Source organism: Pyxicephalus adspersus, chromosome 6 (assembly GCF_032062135.1).
Source record: "Pyxicephalus adspersus chromosome 6, UCB_Pads_2.0, whole genome shotgun sequence".
Taxonomy (NCBI): Eukaryota; Metazoa; Chordata; class Amphibia; order Anura; family Pyxicephalidae; genus Pyxicephalus; species Pyxicephalus adspersus.
Window position 1 is genome coordinate 70,987,241 of NC_092863.1, and position 17,994 is coordinate 71,005,234.

The window sequence follows — 17,994 nt, forward strand, 5'->3', positions numbered from 1 at the left end:
TCGATCGTTCGTCGTTCGATTGGAACGATAAAAATTGGAAGTGTGTACGCACCTTTAGGTGGACTGGAGCTATGTAAGGGATATGTCCTAAAGTGGACTTTTCGACTGGCTTCATGCTTGTGTGGTATGGCAATGCATTATGACATGCTTTAATGCGTGAAAGGTAGTACTTTAAAAGGGTTGCAAATGCACTAGTGAACTAAAGACCCTTTATCCCTTAACCCTTTTTTTTTTTTTTTTTTTGCTAGCAAGCAACACAGCAAAGCGCAGTAAACAACTGTCAAGAGGGAAATCACATGCGTAAACTCTACTGGACTTTACAGCAAACTATAGCTAGTGTAGAAACCCTGAATTAGGAAAAAAGTAATAAGAAAAGAACGGCTTTTAGGCAACCTAAATTTCTTTTTACTTTGTATAGATCGTGTTAACTAACTAAACTTAACAGATCAACTGGGTTCTTTTCGTATGACTTTCTTCGAATTCATTGTTTAAAGTCTTGGCAACCTACATCAGAAACAAATAATTTTAGGGTCCCTTATTGTTAAACCCTTCAAATATATGTAAACCTGTTCACAAAGCTATAAAATTTTAAGTTAAGTTATTGTATTGTAACTATCTGTCACCCAATTGCCCCCCTGTATTGTTACCTTGGCAAACTTTTCCCTAGTGACTACTGGGACAGACTAGATTTTGTTGCAATGTACAGAGCACAGTTGTGACCATTAAGAAGCTGTCCTTGAAAAATGTGATGTCCAGCAGATGCTGGACTGCATGCAGAAAAAAATGGCATCAAATGGGCTAAAGCAGACTGGCAATACTTATATGCACAAAAAAAAAACATAAGCATGAATGTTTATTATAAACAGTGGTTTAACAAACAATGTATTTCAGTAAGGATTTTAAATGTTAAGCCCACTAGGTTTGAAGAGGAAGGTGTAAAAAAATGCCACAGCATAAGACCCTTCCTGTAAGCAAATGGTGTGCCCTGGCATGTAATTAGTTATGGGTATTGCCATTATGGGGAGACGATCCTTAGCCAGTTTATAATTAGACAATTGTCTTTATTTTTATGTTATTAAGAAATGATTACATATGCACAGTTCTGTATTACTTTCAAAACAACATTAAATTATAGAATGCTCCAAATTCTTCTCCGCTAACCTATGTACTATAGAAATAAACCACTATGGAGCCAAAATAATAACAAGAAAAAGGCTTTGAAGCGTTGGGAGTTTGGGCTGTTTTCCCACCAGAACTAAAGTAGAACAAACAAAAGAGTTAGAGAACATTGCTTCTTCTTGAATCCTATTTAGAAGATTAGCGTGATCTCATAAAGCTTTAAGACTTGTTTTTTCCCCTTGTATCATTTGATGTGTCATAAAAGGTGGCGTCAGAGGTTATCACACTGAGCCAAAATATCTTAATTAACTTCTCAGCAGCTAGTTGCAAGGTCTCCACCACTAGGTGTCCCTTGAACATTATTATGTGACAGCAAGTGCTCAGCCATGTGCAGCTTGTGCTGTTTCAGCAGAGGGATATAGGACTAAGAACTAGCATTTCATTTACAAGGAAGAAGAACAGTTGATCTTGTGAAATGTAGTTAAAAAAAAAAATCAACATAATGTTATAATAAAATGTTTTGTTTTTTATATTGTTTCATTGAGAGCCTAATCTCCTGTATTTAAAATAACATAAATTAAAAAAGGCCAAAAAACAATACAGACTCATTACATTTATTGCATGGAATGAAGGGATCAATGCCTTTTTTCAAATTCCTGGCTTTGTTAGAATGAAATTTTCTAGAGAGTGGATTTAAGTTTAACCCCCAATATTTTTTTAGGTGTGAATAACGTGAGTAATGGTTAATATCCTGTAATGTTTGTGTCCCTGTTTAGAGGATGTCCCCTTGAAGTCAAGTATTTGACTTCATTTTTCTAGGATTAGATTTCTTCTCATTTCCTGATGTCTCCTGAAATCATTCCAAAAAGGATACAGCCATCAGTAAAAAAAAACCTTTCAGTGGATTTTATTGCATATCACCCATCAAAATTAAAAGTGCCTGGAGGTCCACTACTGCAAGGAAGTGCAGCATTTTCTGGTGGTCCCAGCTCCCACATGGCCGAGGAACCTGCAAATATCCGTTCCACCTCCAGACACTTACACAATGTCAGGCTAAGCAAACCCAGGTTTGTCATTAGGGCTTCTTCACAAGGTATAGAACATATATATTATGTATATATTTTATATATATATATATATACATTTATACAATATATAAAATATATCCAAAATGATTCCTTTTCAAGCTTTATCGGGCATTGTTAATTTATTAACTCATTGGTCTAACAGTTATTAATCGTTGAAGAAATAGGAAGAATATACCTAGTCTTTGTACCCTAAATAAGTTAATGATGGCTGGGTTGTTTCTAAAAGGTTTTATATGAAGTTTACATTTCTTTGAAATATACTGCAATGACAATATATATATTGATTCTATAAATAAATGTTGGTCTGCACTATTTTATCTTTTATCTGCATTTGCCACCTTAAAGAATCTGAAATTGTTTGAAGAGGGCCTGGCATATTTTCAGGTCCCCCTGGGGGAGTTTATGTGGGTGCTAAGACGGTTGGATGATCTGACCAGGGAACGCTGTTAGATCTTTCGCCAGTAACAAACACTATTCAGAAATAGCAGATTACATTTTCTATTGAAACTCAGTAGAAGAAGAGATGTACCATTTTACTATTAATACAATATATACGGCAGAGGAACTGAGGAGCACGAGGAGTACATAGCATTTGTAGCACTTTATTTGGACTTGTAATCCAGTGTAGGCCAAATGCTCATATTGTGAACGAAACGTCACACTGAGAGTGTGTTATCCCATACAATAATAAAGCAGTTGTTCATAGCAACAATGCGTGGACATTGAGAACGCTTGAATGTTCTGTGTAAGCACAATTGCCGACTAAGAGGGGTGGTATTGGTTTATATTTACATGAATAAATCATATACATTTTTATAATGTACAGCTGTGCTCCCAAGTGCCCCATCGTTTTTTTCTTACTTTGATACATTATTCCCCTGGTATTTTTTGTTTCCAGTTATGATAAGAAGGTTCTGCCTATTTCTTTTTATATTCTATAATTGCTCCTGTCAGTTTTACTCCACCTCTTCTTATAACACAAGACTGAACATAAGGAAAGAGAGTAAATGTTACAATATAAAATTCCTACTGGTTTAAACTAATATATCCTTTTCTTTCATTACATCACTGCCCTGCACTTTTTTTATTACCAGTACATTTTTCAAGTTTTTAGAAATATGACAAATGTTTCAGACAAGCATTGTGCATTAGATGACACAGACATCTGCTAATATAAAGACTATACAAATACATTGCCAATTGTAAGCTTTATGCTATGTACACATGTGCAATAATTGGCGTTGGAAAGGATCTTTCACGATCCTTTCCAAGGACAAACGACTGCACAGTGCATGAACGAGCGCTGTACATACAGAGCTGCACCCCACTGCGCTCTCTCCCCCTTCACTTCCATTACGATCGTCCGTCATCCATGGTGCAGGAATACCAGGACGATTGTTCGGATGATGGACGACAGGCGCTTTACACACCCAAGATTCTCATCCGATCTCAGTCCTGAGCCTAATATCAGACGAGAAGCATTACACGTGTGTAAATAGCGATAGTCCAACCAAAAGCCCTTAGGTTGTCAAAGTGGTCAACCACTCCCTCACTGTAGGATCTCTTTTGGACTTCCAAAGGCAGAAATCTACTTCTATTTGATTACCAATGGCAGGTTCTACCTGTATTTAGTAAACAGGACTTTATTTACCACATATTAATCTATATGGGGCTTTATTTACAACATTTAAACCCATATGTGACTAAGTAGGGGGTATAGTGAAAAAATGATGTATTGGACAAATCTCCCTCACCGATTTCCAGAAATTTCTAATATTGGGCATTTCCAGCAGCGGTGTATAGATGTCCCTTGGTTGCCCTAGCCCCGCCAACAATCTGTTGAGACATCAGGGTACAATATGAAAATCTAGATAACATCAGGAAAGCTATTGGCAGTATCTCCTGCTTCCTTATTTACCTCAGTGATGTACTGGGTGTTAGGCATTATGATGTTTATGCCAGACCTATATACTGTTTCCAAAGGCATAGTGCATGTGCCATATGCCCGCCCCACTTTGTGCTTTACTTTCTCCATTTTCCAATTAACTATTCTAATGAAAAGGTATTCCTTATATTATATATAGGTGAGGCTTAAGCCACCATTATTCTTAACCACTTTTAAAAGGGAATAGTCAAGTCGTGGTTCTATGTTTCTACACACCATTGTAATACCAGTTTACATTATTATGCCAATAAGGATTTAGGAATGGCAAGCGGGAGCATTTGAAAGTGAAACAGTAAATGAGAAAGCACAATCATTGTCGGTTCTTTAAGCTGCCAGCTGAGATTTAAGGTAATAGCTAAACCTCTGAACATAGTATTGTCATCAAAATTGATGTGGTAGATCAGGGGGAGCTAAGGAATCATGTTCTAGGTGAAAAATGTAAAAAGCATGTGACATTTTTGAAAATCAAAATTAAAGACAGGAAAAGTACTTTTTATTAAAAAAAAGTTGAAGCAAAACTATTTTTGATTGAAGCATTAGGATGCTAATTAGCTATGTTTTAATATAACTTTACACTTTACTGGCTTAGAAAAGTGTTTTTGTGTCCATAACTTTAAACTATGGAATGACAATGTGCTTTTCTCACTTGGGACTTGTTACCACATGTACCTCTGGCAGGCCCCCCTCCAGAAAATTTGATGCCCTGTTTAGGAGCTTTTCAATTAACTGGTGGCCATTTATTTTAATGCAAATTTGATTAAAATTGATGCTAGGTGATATTTCAACCAAATCAGCTTTAAATTAAGTTGGTTTGTTGTGGTCATCTCTAGTTATATTATGTGTGTCCAGCATTAGGGATCCAGGGAATAGGTAAATACATTCTAGGTTTTTATCCCAGGTATTCGATCCATTTTCAGTATGTGATCCAAACAATTTAGCAATGCAAGATAAAAACATAGATCAATACTCAAGTTATCTATGTTTGTCCCTACTCCCTCAGAATCAGGTAATTCTCTTTTTTCATGATTTAGGACAGACATCTTTCAAGGAGGTAGTCACAGGGAGATATTTGCACCCCAAAGCCACTGTTCAGAGATATACTGCTACTATTTCCCAAATTTCTACCAGTTCCACAAGTGGGGTGGCCTTCACAGGCCTGTTGGCTTTGGATATCTGCTCTACTTTATCAGTAGAACTTTCAGACATTGTTTAATGTTCCAAAATGTATTGGCATAGTCACCAGCAGACATTCCCAGTGTGCTACCTGGTAATTGCAGAGGGGAGCACTTCTCCAAAGTGTTCACTAGCTCAGCATCTACCATGTTGAACTTCTTCCTAAGCTCTAAGCTTTTGCAGGTTGACAGAAATGCTTTGATTCATCGCTGTAGGTGGGACGCTGAGGAGCTATGCAAAAGTGTTATTGACCTCAGTGTCAACCACCACAGGCAAATACTACAACTAGCTTAGTTTTGTAATGATACATCAGATATGTAATATTCTATATTGTGTAATATTCTATTTTTACCTTTCTAAAGAATAATGAATAAATAGTTTGTAAGTTTTTGTAAGTTTAAAATTTGCATGAAATGTGTGTTATTTGAAAAATTTTCTGTTTGGCCCTTCTTCTAGGACAGCGAGAAAAAAGGATTTATGAATAAACTATATGCCATTCAGGAGGTCTGTGTCAGTGTACAGAATGTGCTTGATGAAGTGGCCTCTTTTGGAGAAAGGATAAAAAAGTAAGTAGTATATGTTATTAAAAAATGTAATAGAAAGATCACATCTGATGCGATTTTGGTTTACTCATATCCAATACAGCTTCAGTGTAATATTGTATACTGAATGTTTTAAAAAATCAATGTAATCCCAAGTAGAGAGGCAGGCAGGAAAAGGACTGATAAAAATGTTTTGTAAAATCTTTGCATGGAAACAAATAAAAAAAACACATTTACAATATTTGATTTTTGGTTTCTAATTTCCAGTTTGTAAACTTTTTCTATAATAGGTCTCAGTGCCACAAAAGGTCTTTAAGAGTTTATACCTGAGGGTGTGCTAAAATTTCCCTTGAAAGTCCCTTGAAATTTGCTCAGTGGGAATAACGGCTCAGGTTCATTGGTAGAACTTGCATTTGATAAATTATGAAAGTTCAAATTACCTTTAAAGTTATTGCATGGCCCTGATGACATATAAGTAAGACAGACTCGGTTCTGCTCTCTGTAGTCCATACCTTGCAAGGCAAAAGACAGGACAACAGCAGAGGATATTACACACACTTGTCAACACTGTCCAAAATGTCCAGTTAGCTACCATTTGTAATCCACTTTTGATCAATCTTTATTCTTTGATTTGTTTGTTTGCTGGTATATCATTGTTCTGTTGTTGTTGGCCTAGGATTTAGAATCAGCCCTGCAAACATGTTAAATGTATGTTGAGTTTGAATTGCTCAAGTCTATTGCATTTCCTGCCATTGTCAGACTGACAGGCCCTGCTTTAAATATTGTTTGAAAACGAACAATCAACGATCATTAACATTTTTTGTGAACAATCATATAGTGCCCGATTCTGTACATGCTGTAACGATACGATCGTTCAAAGATAATGTACACATGCTAGATGCGATCGTTTGAATGATACAGGAAGTGACGTGTGTGTGTACGTAAATTTATATATATATATATATATGTATATATATATATATATATATATACACACAAACACACGAGTGATATAGGTATATGTATAACATACATAAGTACATATACACACAGTGAAGCGCTGGGCAGTGAACGATCACTGTCCAACTGTACACACATTAGATAGAGAACGATCGTTGGCCAATCAGATCTGCCAGGACGGTTGTTCGTTTCAAGAGACTTTCCTCGTTCGGCGGCATCGTTGGTCAGTTGTTGTGCACTTTTTTTTGTTAACTATTATCGGACGAACGGTCATTAGTCACTCGTTTCCAACGATATTTATTGCACATGTGTACGCAGCCTTAGTCTTACTATGATAGCTACTGGAGTGCTCTAAGGTTTTTCTTAAACTAATCTAATGAAAATAGGTACAGCTGAATAGATTACGTCACACACGTTACAGTCAGTAGTTATATCACTCCAATTGCTCTTAGCACTATTTCTACTCACTTGGAAACAATAAAGTGTTCCTTACATCTTGACTATTTTCCACTTAGCTCTTGCATTCTCTAGCAAAAATATACTACTTGTCCTAAAAAGAGAAATAATCAATACTGCTTGACCTGCAAAGGATGTTATCTTGCTATCCATTCTCCATCCACATCTTTGCCAGCCAGGACAATTACTTGGATAGATCATCTTTTTTACCTCCTGGTCTGGATTCCTGCTAACTGGAATGAAGTGATAATGCAGATTTTGTGCTCCATACAGGCTAAAGTTAAAAATGTTACAAAGAAAGCTGAATTGTCAGTCAAAAAAAAAAGTATGCACCTGTTTTGGCTTTGCAGAATGATAGATAGGGGTGACTAAATCACAAGTTCTCCTCATCTCAGGGGTCACCAGGAATACATTAGTACCTAATAAGATACATACACACAAAAAACTAAAATGGCACTTTAAGATAGTCATATGTTTTCAGGTAATATTTTTGTTTTTAGCAAACTGCATTCAAAATAAATTATGCCTGTCTATAAAGTTCTTTTGTACATGATGTATGTCTCTAAATTTCTCAAACAGAAATGCTGCAACAAAAAACAAGTTTAAAAACAGACATTACATTGTCAGCTGTTTGTATACATATCTAACATTGTGTGTAATCCGGTTGTACGTAATATCTGCTACAGTACCCCTTTAGCTACCTTATATGAGCTGTGCCATAGTATATTATAACAGTCTGTCTGATTAAATGGTTAGATCCATTCCCTTGATGCATGAAGACATTTTACAAAGTGTTGTAATTCATGATGAAGAGCCGTTGGTCAATATTCTCAGTTCTTGTATTATTTCTAGTAAGTGAGTTATTGGATATTGAAGAGTGATTAATAGGAGCCATTGTCTCTAATGTTGTTGCTGTACGATTTATTTGGCATCATTTATCTTGGCATTTCCTCTTGTGCACATCCTGCAGTAAGCAAAGAAGAGTAATACGTCTGCCTGTCTCGTTTAGCCCTGCACACTTTATTTGTTATGTCTTTCATTAGATATATGAGAGGATTAGGCCTGTGACTCACGTCATTTTTTTTCCATGCAGCACATTCAACTGGACGGTCCCATTCCTAACCTGGCTGGCAATTATAGCCTTGTGCGTCTTAACGGCTGTGCTATATTTTATCCCACTCAGATACCTCGTCCTTTTGTGGGGTAAGTAACATATTAGTGGAAGTATTGATGCTCTTCGCTGATAAGTGTTTTTTAAGAGGATGACATAGTTTTATCAGCTACATATGATCTAGAAGAGACTGTGTGACTGAAGAAGGTAGGAGAACTGAAATATCACTACACCGTAAATGTGCATCCCCACTCTTATTTTTCTTAGCACCTGTCATCGCACTAAAAGTAGGCACATATGGTCTATTAGGTTTATTAAGCTTATTAATAGGATCAGTTCACCCAAATCTGATGAGGGGGCAGGAAAAAGACGTAGTTGCTCTACAGTAGAGAAAAGTAAAAGTTAAAACAGCTCTTATCCTTGTGTTATGTATTTTCTAATGCATATATGTAGTTCATATTTAACATTTCACTGTAATTCATTTGTTGCTCAGAGTTGTTTTATATTGCGGATTGTTCAGCAAAATGTTGTAAAGCCTCAGCTTCTGTTCGCTTTACCCCTATAATGCAATTTTATATTTCTTTCAAATCACACATATAAAAAATGAAAATCTTTGTACATGTCAGTGCTCCGCAGCACAGGGCTCAGAAACAATTTGTTAATGTTACTAAAAACAGGCTGTTTCCCCTTGTCCCTAACAGACCTCTTCATGCTTAATGGCTTTATGCTGTAGTGACTACAACATAATGTATGACACACCACGCCAACACTAAAGAGATTGAAGCAAGTGTTGGCTCTTTTCATTTATTAGATACAAAGGTCTTCACAGAGATTTCCCACATGACAGCACTTCTGCCAGCACATAGAGAGTAAGGCCAGATCATCCACATTCTGCCACAAGATGGCTTGACAATTTTGTTTTTACCAGCTGGAAACTAAACCATTACTAAAATTGTTTTATCTGTTCCTTTCTTTATGCTGTTATTGTAGATTAGGATAAACATAGCCTAACCACTTTATTCTGTATCCAGAGCTCTAGCAACAAGGGTCATGTCCAGCATCTAAAAGAATCAATTTTACATTGGTTAAGACTGCCTACCAACAGTCAGATTTGCATCCATTTCCAAACAGAATATGTATGTATGTGACGAAAAATGATAAACGGTCCAAAAAGATAGAATCCTCAATGTACTGGGTTTAGACTGCACTCATCACCTGTGTAGCCCAGCCAGATCTTCTGTAAGGAAAAGTAACAAGCCCTCCTATGACTATACATCCATCATATAGATAACAATACAGGTGAACTTGTTCCTTATTGCCTTCCAGTTTCCCTCTATTTTAGTGTATATTCAGAAGCAATTTCAGAATTGCACATGTACAAAAAAAATGTATGTACATTTATGCTGAGAAAATTGGGTCTATAGGTTTTTTGTATTATGACACGATGTGTAAAACACAGGAATACAGCAAAATATATATTTTATAAAACTTGAAAGAAAAATTGTTCAGTGCAGTGAGTCAACGCATTCTAGGCACAGCCAAGTTTTATTTTTGGACAAGTTTATATATTTATATATAATCCCTAAGAATATGTGTAGCAGGAATTCATGTTATTTCTCTGGATGTAATTATCATTTTTATTGATTGTAACTTTTGCTACATTTATCATGTGCCTAGTTTTACAAAAGAGTTTCTTTAATTAACAATTAATGTAATCAGCTGTGTGAAAACATCAATGAAAGGAGAATATTCCATATAAATAAACTAAAGTTAACTTTTACAGTTTTTCTCTATGTTTTTTCCCCAGGAATCAATAAGTTTACAAAGAAAATTCGAAGCCCCTACACAATTGACAATAATGAAATTCTTGACTTCCTTTCCAGAGTTCCATCTGATGTGCAGCTGGTAAGTGTTTTAATGTCTCTGTAATATTCCTGTGCAATAACCAAGAGAGTATATAATTAGAGCGCAGAGCTGGTTCCTTGGGACTTAGACATGTCTAGAGCAAGCCCTCTGATACCTCTCCCCTCAAGCTAAGCAGATAAAATTTCAAACCTCTTCCCTTCCCCTCCTTTTCCTTTCCTTTTTTACTGCTCATTCAAACATAACCAGCATTCAAATAATTCAACCAACAGCTCTGTGAGTTGTTTTATAGCAATAAGATATAAAACTTCCTAATCTATGAATTTCTCCAGACATAGACAATTCACAGTAACACCCGTTAAGATTTGGTTTATCCAGCTTTCTGTGGTGACATTGCTGAGCATCTCTCTAACAATCCATATCCATATACAGTTTTATACTCTTTACATGTAATTCACTCCACTGCTTCTGTTCTCTATTGGAAGTGCCCAAGAATGCCCAGTGCACTTTAGTACCCCTTTTACAAAGAAAAATAAAATGAGTATATGATATATATATATATTACATATAATACATTAAAGTATATGTAAACACTAACAGTGGCTACACATTATTATCTAGACCACCTTCATCATGGTGACAATACCATACCATTGCTGTGTAATAAGCAACAGTTAATGTGACACGGTGACAATATAGCAGCACAGTTGGCAGAACAGTGTTGTTACCCTATGACAGGAAATGCCTGAATGTAAACCTTGATGACAAAAGCACAAGGTATTATTTACATGCAGATTTTAAAATATAAAAATGATGTGCAAAATTGCAAAATTATGCTAAACCGTTAGGTTTATGTATACTTAAAGGCTGTGTTAGGATACGTCCATGTATTTTCATGCTTCATCTCTCCATCTATCATTTCTCCATTCCAGCTGTAACATTCATTATGATGCAAGGCCTTGATTTTGTTCTCAGGCAGAAAAAGGTTCTCCATATTTTTTCTATTGCAATGGGGCACCCATTCAACCATTTTGTTTTGTACTTGTATGTTTAAACAGGTGCAGTATCATGAACTGAAACCGGACCCCAGCCACAGTCCAAGCAAGCGGAAGAAAAATAATCTCGGTTAGCCAAGGCTACACATTGCAGACAATGGCATCTGCTCATCACAGATAAAGGGACGCCCTGTGGCCTCACATGCATTTCCATTGTTTAAGTTACCTTATACTGTATTTTTTTATCATGATGGAGATTATTTGTAAATATTGTATAAAGGCAGATACCATTGTACAAAGCTAATTTGATAATAATTTGGAGTCTCTTGATGTGTGAATGCTTTTCAGAGTGGTGTATATGCTGTCTATACAGCCGTACATAGCAATGACTGCTCTGTTAGGATTTGGGGGAGGTATTTAGAGGTTGCACATATTTGTATGCACACACTTTAGCCAAAAAATACTATATTTATTACACAGAGTTATTTAGGCTTTAAGAAGAGTAATATGCACTTTTGGATTCAGTGCCTAATGGGTTCCAGGTGTAAGAAGGACAGGAACAGTAATAACCCTAATTTGCAGCCACAATATTTACAGCCCAACCAGGTTATTTTGGTTTAGGTTGAGTGGAGGAGTGTTTAATTAGTTAGGATGATATTGCTAGATAAGGCACTAAAATACTTCTTTTTTTGCTGTCTGTTTTAGAATTTTTTTTTCCATGCTCTGACAGTATAGATAGGAGAGGTAAAGGTGAAAACTCCCCAGGGGGAAGAAATAAATCATGACAAAATGTCTAATCATTCCCAAATCTGTGAATTAGAGTTGCTTTAAAGCTTGATCCCAGCTGAAACTTTTTTTTTCCTGAAGGCAGAATAGTGAATTATTAGAATGTACTACTGTATAAGTAATTATCAGTCATTGTATATAAAAAAAATCCTAAAACAGTAAAGTACAAGTTCTAGAAGTAAGACATGAGAAGGTACTTAGTTGGTATTAATTTATTTCCCTTCGGTGCACATACATTAGTGAGGGAAGCTGCCAAGTTCACCACTAAACCCCTACCTATGAATTTCAAAAACATCCATATTTCAGTAAACCATTCACTTCTAAGGTAACTCACCTTTAAGGACCCCACAACCTGGACCATTCTGTAAAAATAGGAAGCTTCTGAGTTTGACGTTCTACTGGTTGTAAGTAAAAAACAGATAAACGTAATTCATACATCAATCATACAAGCTACTTGTCATGCTATGTTTATTTAACACTCTGTAATATAATTCTATACAGACAGTCTATTCACTATTTTCCAATGTCACACTCCTAAGGCAGAGGTTAGATAGAATATATAATTCCAATGTGTATTGTTTTAGGCAGATATATACAGTAACTACAGGTCTTTGGAATGTATAGAATTTATGAGAAAGGATGGAAATTTGTATGCTGGAGTATACAATGAATCCACTCACACTGACCAGTATCAGATCTTAACATTTGTACCACCCAATGGAACACAAGATGGGGGCTGTGACCTCTTCATACTGAGTCATAGGATAAGAAACACAAGTTTATTGGTAAAACCTGAAGATCAAGCAGAAGCACCACACCAACACCCCATCACCATTCACATAGAAGAGGGGATTCAGGAAACATCATAGCAATGTGTATTTTTACACCCAGAAACACACCTAGGGACCTATTTGTAAGTCAGTGTTTCAATGACTGAATGACTCAATGACTGAATGTTTCAGAATTCCCTTCTTGTAAATCGATCCCTTAAAAACTTGTACACTTAGAAGTTCCAATGCCCAAGCAAAGACAAAGATGTGGTAAATTTGGCATTAAGGTGTTCCCAGACCTATATTTTAAGAAGACATATAAAGGGTGACATACACTATAGTTGATTTATCAAGATAAAATACGCTAAAGTATCACCTAGCAAAGTGAATTATCCCCTTCCAAGAGATATTTCATTTAGATTAATAAATGAAAGGAAATTCTGCTGACTTCAGCTATCCAATCACTTGTAAGCAAAATCATTTTTTGTTTTTTTTTTTATTAAACATTTCCTTGCATGTGATTAGGTTTTCTATGAAAGTGAATTCCTAAGGGACATATTTCATGAAGAGTAAGATTTCACTCTACTAGGTGAACAGCCTAAATAACCTCCATTGTTTTAAAGCAGTGAAGTAAAAAATTGAATTGCCAGGACACAAATAGGCTTTTATAAGTAGGTAACATTTAAAGTCGCCTTCTTTCCTGGGGTGGGCTTTCAATGTTACCTACTTATAAAAACTTATTTGTATCTTGGCAATTCTAAATGTTCAGCCACATAGTTCACGGTCACACCAGCCTCACTTGCCATAAGTGCCTGAGCTTGGGTGACTGGATTTAAATTAAGGGCTTTCATGACAAGAAATTCAAATAAACCGAAGATGGGATGCTTTCAAGAATTATCAGATTCATTTGTCATGGTTTCATTCTTTTTATGTTCTATTTACCTTATGATACATCATAGACATGAATTTGGAGAGGTGACTAAAATATTAGTAAGCAGGAAAGAATATACTCTGAACTATGATTCCTATGGAGCCTCCAATTGTGTTACATATATCGGCTCATCCTACAACATGGTAGCCCTTAGGGTTAAGAGAGCAGCAGGAGCTTCCAAACATCATCCATCCATTATCACAAGAGTACAACTAATTTGAAAGTTTAGAAGAAAACGTCTGAGGGATCAAATTATGTTCAGTAATTTACAAATCTGTGACAATATTACATTAATGGTACATTTATACAACATACAGATGTTACATTTTTTATACTTTTAATCTTTATCATACTTATTGCACTAATGAATGTACAAACTGATAAATATTATTTACATAAAAAGTTATTATACATTATGTACATAAAGTAATCATTTGTGATACAGCTATTTAGTCCTCTGCTTATGGCTGGCCCTACCTCTCTACCACATCATTAGGTTTGTGTGACCCTTTTTTTCCATAAGTTTTGGAAAGGTTTGCAGTCCAGCAAGACAAATTCGCTAAGAGTGGAATTGTGGTGAATGTATTTTTTAGTTACACGGTTGGGATATGGAACTATAGGCTGTCATGGTGAGAACTTTGTTTAGTCTAATGCTTGGAACTTTTTACATACAAAAGTTTATACATAACCATTGCTTAAAATCGATGTTTCATAACAATCATTAACTGTTTCATTGAGCTTTATGTATATATAATAAGCAATGCATTAGGACAAAACAGGAATATGCCATACCTAACAGCATTTTATTTATGGTGCTGTGTCTGCATGCTATGTGCGGTCTCCTGGCCCTTCTTCTTCATTGCTAGGATTATTAGGCATCCTATGCCTGAGTAAAATCCAAGGGTGCAAGCAGTCACATAGAGGTGATGGGACTATATACTTTAAATAATGTGTTGAGCTTACAGCTTTATATTAAATCCCAACTTCAGGCACAGTTTTTGCTTTTGCTTTGTGATAGAGCTTCTGTTCAGGTTTTATCACTGACAGTGTTCCAATTGGGCTGATTTCCTACCATTTACTGTTAAATTGATGGAAGATTTTTCTAGGTGGTATGTAGGCCGTACCAATACTTTTTCCAGTTAAAGAGGTTATTGTTACTTTATGTGATTGTGGCACTCTGTCACAAGGACAGGGTAAACCTCTCCACAATCTCTGGGCCATGGATACCAATAAAACCTGACATTTGTTTTTACTATCCAAAAACTTTTTGCAAATGAATTTTAAACATCTTCTAGTTTTTGCTAAAACATATTGAGAGTTATTTACTAAAGGGGTAATATTTAGCTTACCATTTTAAAGCAGTGTTCAGACATATCATCTCCAGTGCATGGTCCTATTTTATATATATATATATATATATATATATATTTTTTTTTTTTTTACCCAGCATTGGGAGTTTGAAAATAACACAGCTTTCTTGCACCAAGGTTAAATATGTACTCCTTTTATACATCACCCACAATAAGTCAGCACATGCCAAAAAACAACTACTCCACATTGTAAATTATAAAAAAATATGCAATGACATTCCACTAATGACCAGAAAACAAAAACATGAAATGTATGGCATAAAGAGTTTCCATATTTTGCATTACTTTTGTAGCAGTGTTGTAAGATTTTCTCTACTTTTTGTTACCATTTCAACTTACATATTACTGTTAAGTAGTGTCAGCTGTCCCCAATATGTTTATTCCTTAGTGCAGAGATGTATTGAGAAATACGGTCACCCAGTGTACACCTAAAAATAAAGACAAGCAATCTAAGAATGGGATTGTTTAGGTATTGTTGAAATATAGAGTATGATGTATATGAGTCTATCAATAACCCGCTGTACTCCTTTGTTCCTGTTCTAAAGCATGGCCCGCCACTTTCTTCTCTTCCTAAACACAATCTTTGGCCATCTTGATTGGCAGGGCCAGGATGACATAATTCCTGTGCATGTGTGTGGGAGTGCAATTATTCCCAGCATGCAGAGGGAAACTGGGATTGCCGGGTATTCTGGCAACCAAAGTTGAGCTGCACATACACATCTTAACCCGACGTGATCAGGCACGTAGGAGGGATTACTGCATATGTTATATCGACTCCTTTCCTTGCCTGATCGTGCATTTTTTAAAAGTGGAACTCTAGTTCTGCTTTAGGATACTTTACCTGAGATACACACATTTAATAAAATGACTAAGGGCAAGTAAATGTATTTCCTGTAAATGTTTTTACTTGCTCATTAGCATGATATTGCAAAATAGTTTGAGATGTCCTTTGTTATCTGTAAAGGGAAAGCACTTTAAGGGAAACTTTTATTACACATATAGCTATTTTATTAATTCTATTTCAATCCAAGTGGCCTTTTGTAGCCAACATGCCCATAGGGATAAGTGAGAAAGATGCCATGTTGCCATATGCGCCATATTGACAGCTGTCCTTGGTCAGACTACATGTACTGAGTTTAAATTAACATATAACCTAAACAGAAAAGTAAAATGTAATGTAGTAACCCTACATCAAAATAAGTGCACTTTATTACTGATTGGGTAATTTCTAATACCATAAAATACACCTAGTACATAAATCTAAAAGGTATAGCTGGAAAAAAAAAACTCAATATACAGCAAAGTTATATTTGTAGTAACACAATAAATAGATGCTTACTACAAACTATATAAAAAGGGTGATGTCAGATTGCTTCGCTGTGAACGCCATGCTACATCCATATACTAGCACCAACCTTATGGTCCTGTATGCTGCATGGTTTTTAATGTCAAATTTGTCTCTGTGTGTTCTATAATATTATGAATGGTTTACAATAAATACATTTATAAAACTGCTATCTGATGGTTATTTAAATGACATATGCCACATGTGATCTGAAAACATTGTAATAAAATTATATTTATCCAGTAATTATATTGCTGTACAATATATATTTAATGGATTGCCTCTCTATTTAATGGTTTCTTTCCTGGGGCATTTATTTGCACATATAGCTAAGCCATATACTGAAACCTTTCTAATGACTGTACAAGGTAAGATTTTGATTGGTTATTTAAATAACATGTTCTTACAAGCTTTTGATACTGGATAAATGTTTACATGCCATTCCTGGCATCAGTGATTTGCTAATGTTAGCAAGGAAATTATTCGACTAGTTGGGGAATCTACTGGATTTTACCTTAAATGTATAAATCCCCTGCAGCCAAAATTCAAAGAGCTGTTCGTGCATAATAGCCAGCCAATCAGATTCATTCTCCAAGATGAGTTTAATTTTGACTTGTGCGAGTGATGGAACACCTCCATTGAAATTTTCTTTTTGTATGTGAGTAATACATTAGAGAAGTACATTATTAGTAGTACATTAGAGAAAGGGTTCCCAAATCATTAAATTGCTGACCAAATAAAATGGAAAGGTTTGGTGTACTACTGCAATACCTGGATGAAATTCTTCTTTCCTTGAGCTGGTAGGCTGACATGCGTTATTTAATATTTATTATGTGAATATTCTTATTTTGTAACTTTTTGCATTTCAATTGTTTTCTATTTTCCATTGTATACAAAAAAGCCATCAATACATAATAACCACAAAATAAATATTGATAAACCTGGATGAATTAACCAATGAAAATCTTTCCATGTAAGGTTAGAATGATCGATGTACTACCCATCATCCTGGGAGTGAATACTCCATCCGGTAGCCTGTGAAGCCAAAATGGATTGCATAGACTGAACAGTAACAGTAGGTTGTTGAACTCTGCACTATATATAACAGAAAAGTGCGGAAGTGTTCTATCATCTTTGTTTACTGCAGCTGATTGGCTTTTAAAGCTTGCTTTCTACATCCTGTATTCACGTTTCTTGTCTAATAAAATGGATGCAATAAAACTAATGAATTTTTGTAACTGTTGTCTGGCATGTCTAATATACAAAAAATTACATGACACCATAGGATATGAGTTTCAAACATGTCCATAACAATTTGCTCATGTTACATTAAGAGAATAAAGAAACTAAGTACATGTTCCTTCCACCTTTCATGACTGGTACAGACAAACTCTGACAGGGTTCAGTGATGCATATCCTTTGATAAATTAAAGTTTTACTCCAGGCAGGTATAAAAAATTAATCAATACATCTTTAAATGTGTATTATTTCCAACACAAGCAGTGTAAGTACCTAATTTGACCTGGTAAAAGCCTCTTAC

At 35.5% G+C, this 17,994-nt stretch overlaps 1 protein-coding gene across 2 annotated transcripts in view; it reads left to right on the plus strand.

Annotated features, from left to right (window-relative positions):
• MCTP1 (multiple C2 and transmembrane domain containing 1) overlaps positions 1 to 17,679 on the plus strand; it is a 374,168-nt gene extending 356,489 nt beyond the window's left edge. For both annotated transcript variants that reach the window (XM_072416147.1, XM_072416146.1), the window contains 4 exons: positions 5,782 to 5,891; positions 8,377 to 8,486; positions 10,202 to 10,299; positions 11,316 to 17,679. In XM_072416147.1, coding sequence (XP_072272248.1) covers positions 5,782 to 5,891; positions 8,377 to 8,486; positions 10,202 to 10,299; positions 11,316 to 11,387 — 390 coding nt within the window. In that variant the 3' untranslated portion in view covers positions 11,388 to 17,679. The remainder of the gene's footprint in view (positions 1 to 5,781; positions 5,892 to 8,376; positions 8,487 to 10,201; positions 10,300 to 11,315) is intronic.
• The last annotated feature ends 315 nt before the right edge of the window (positions 17,680 to 17,994 follow it).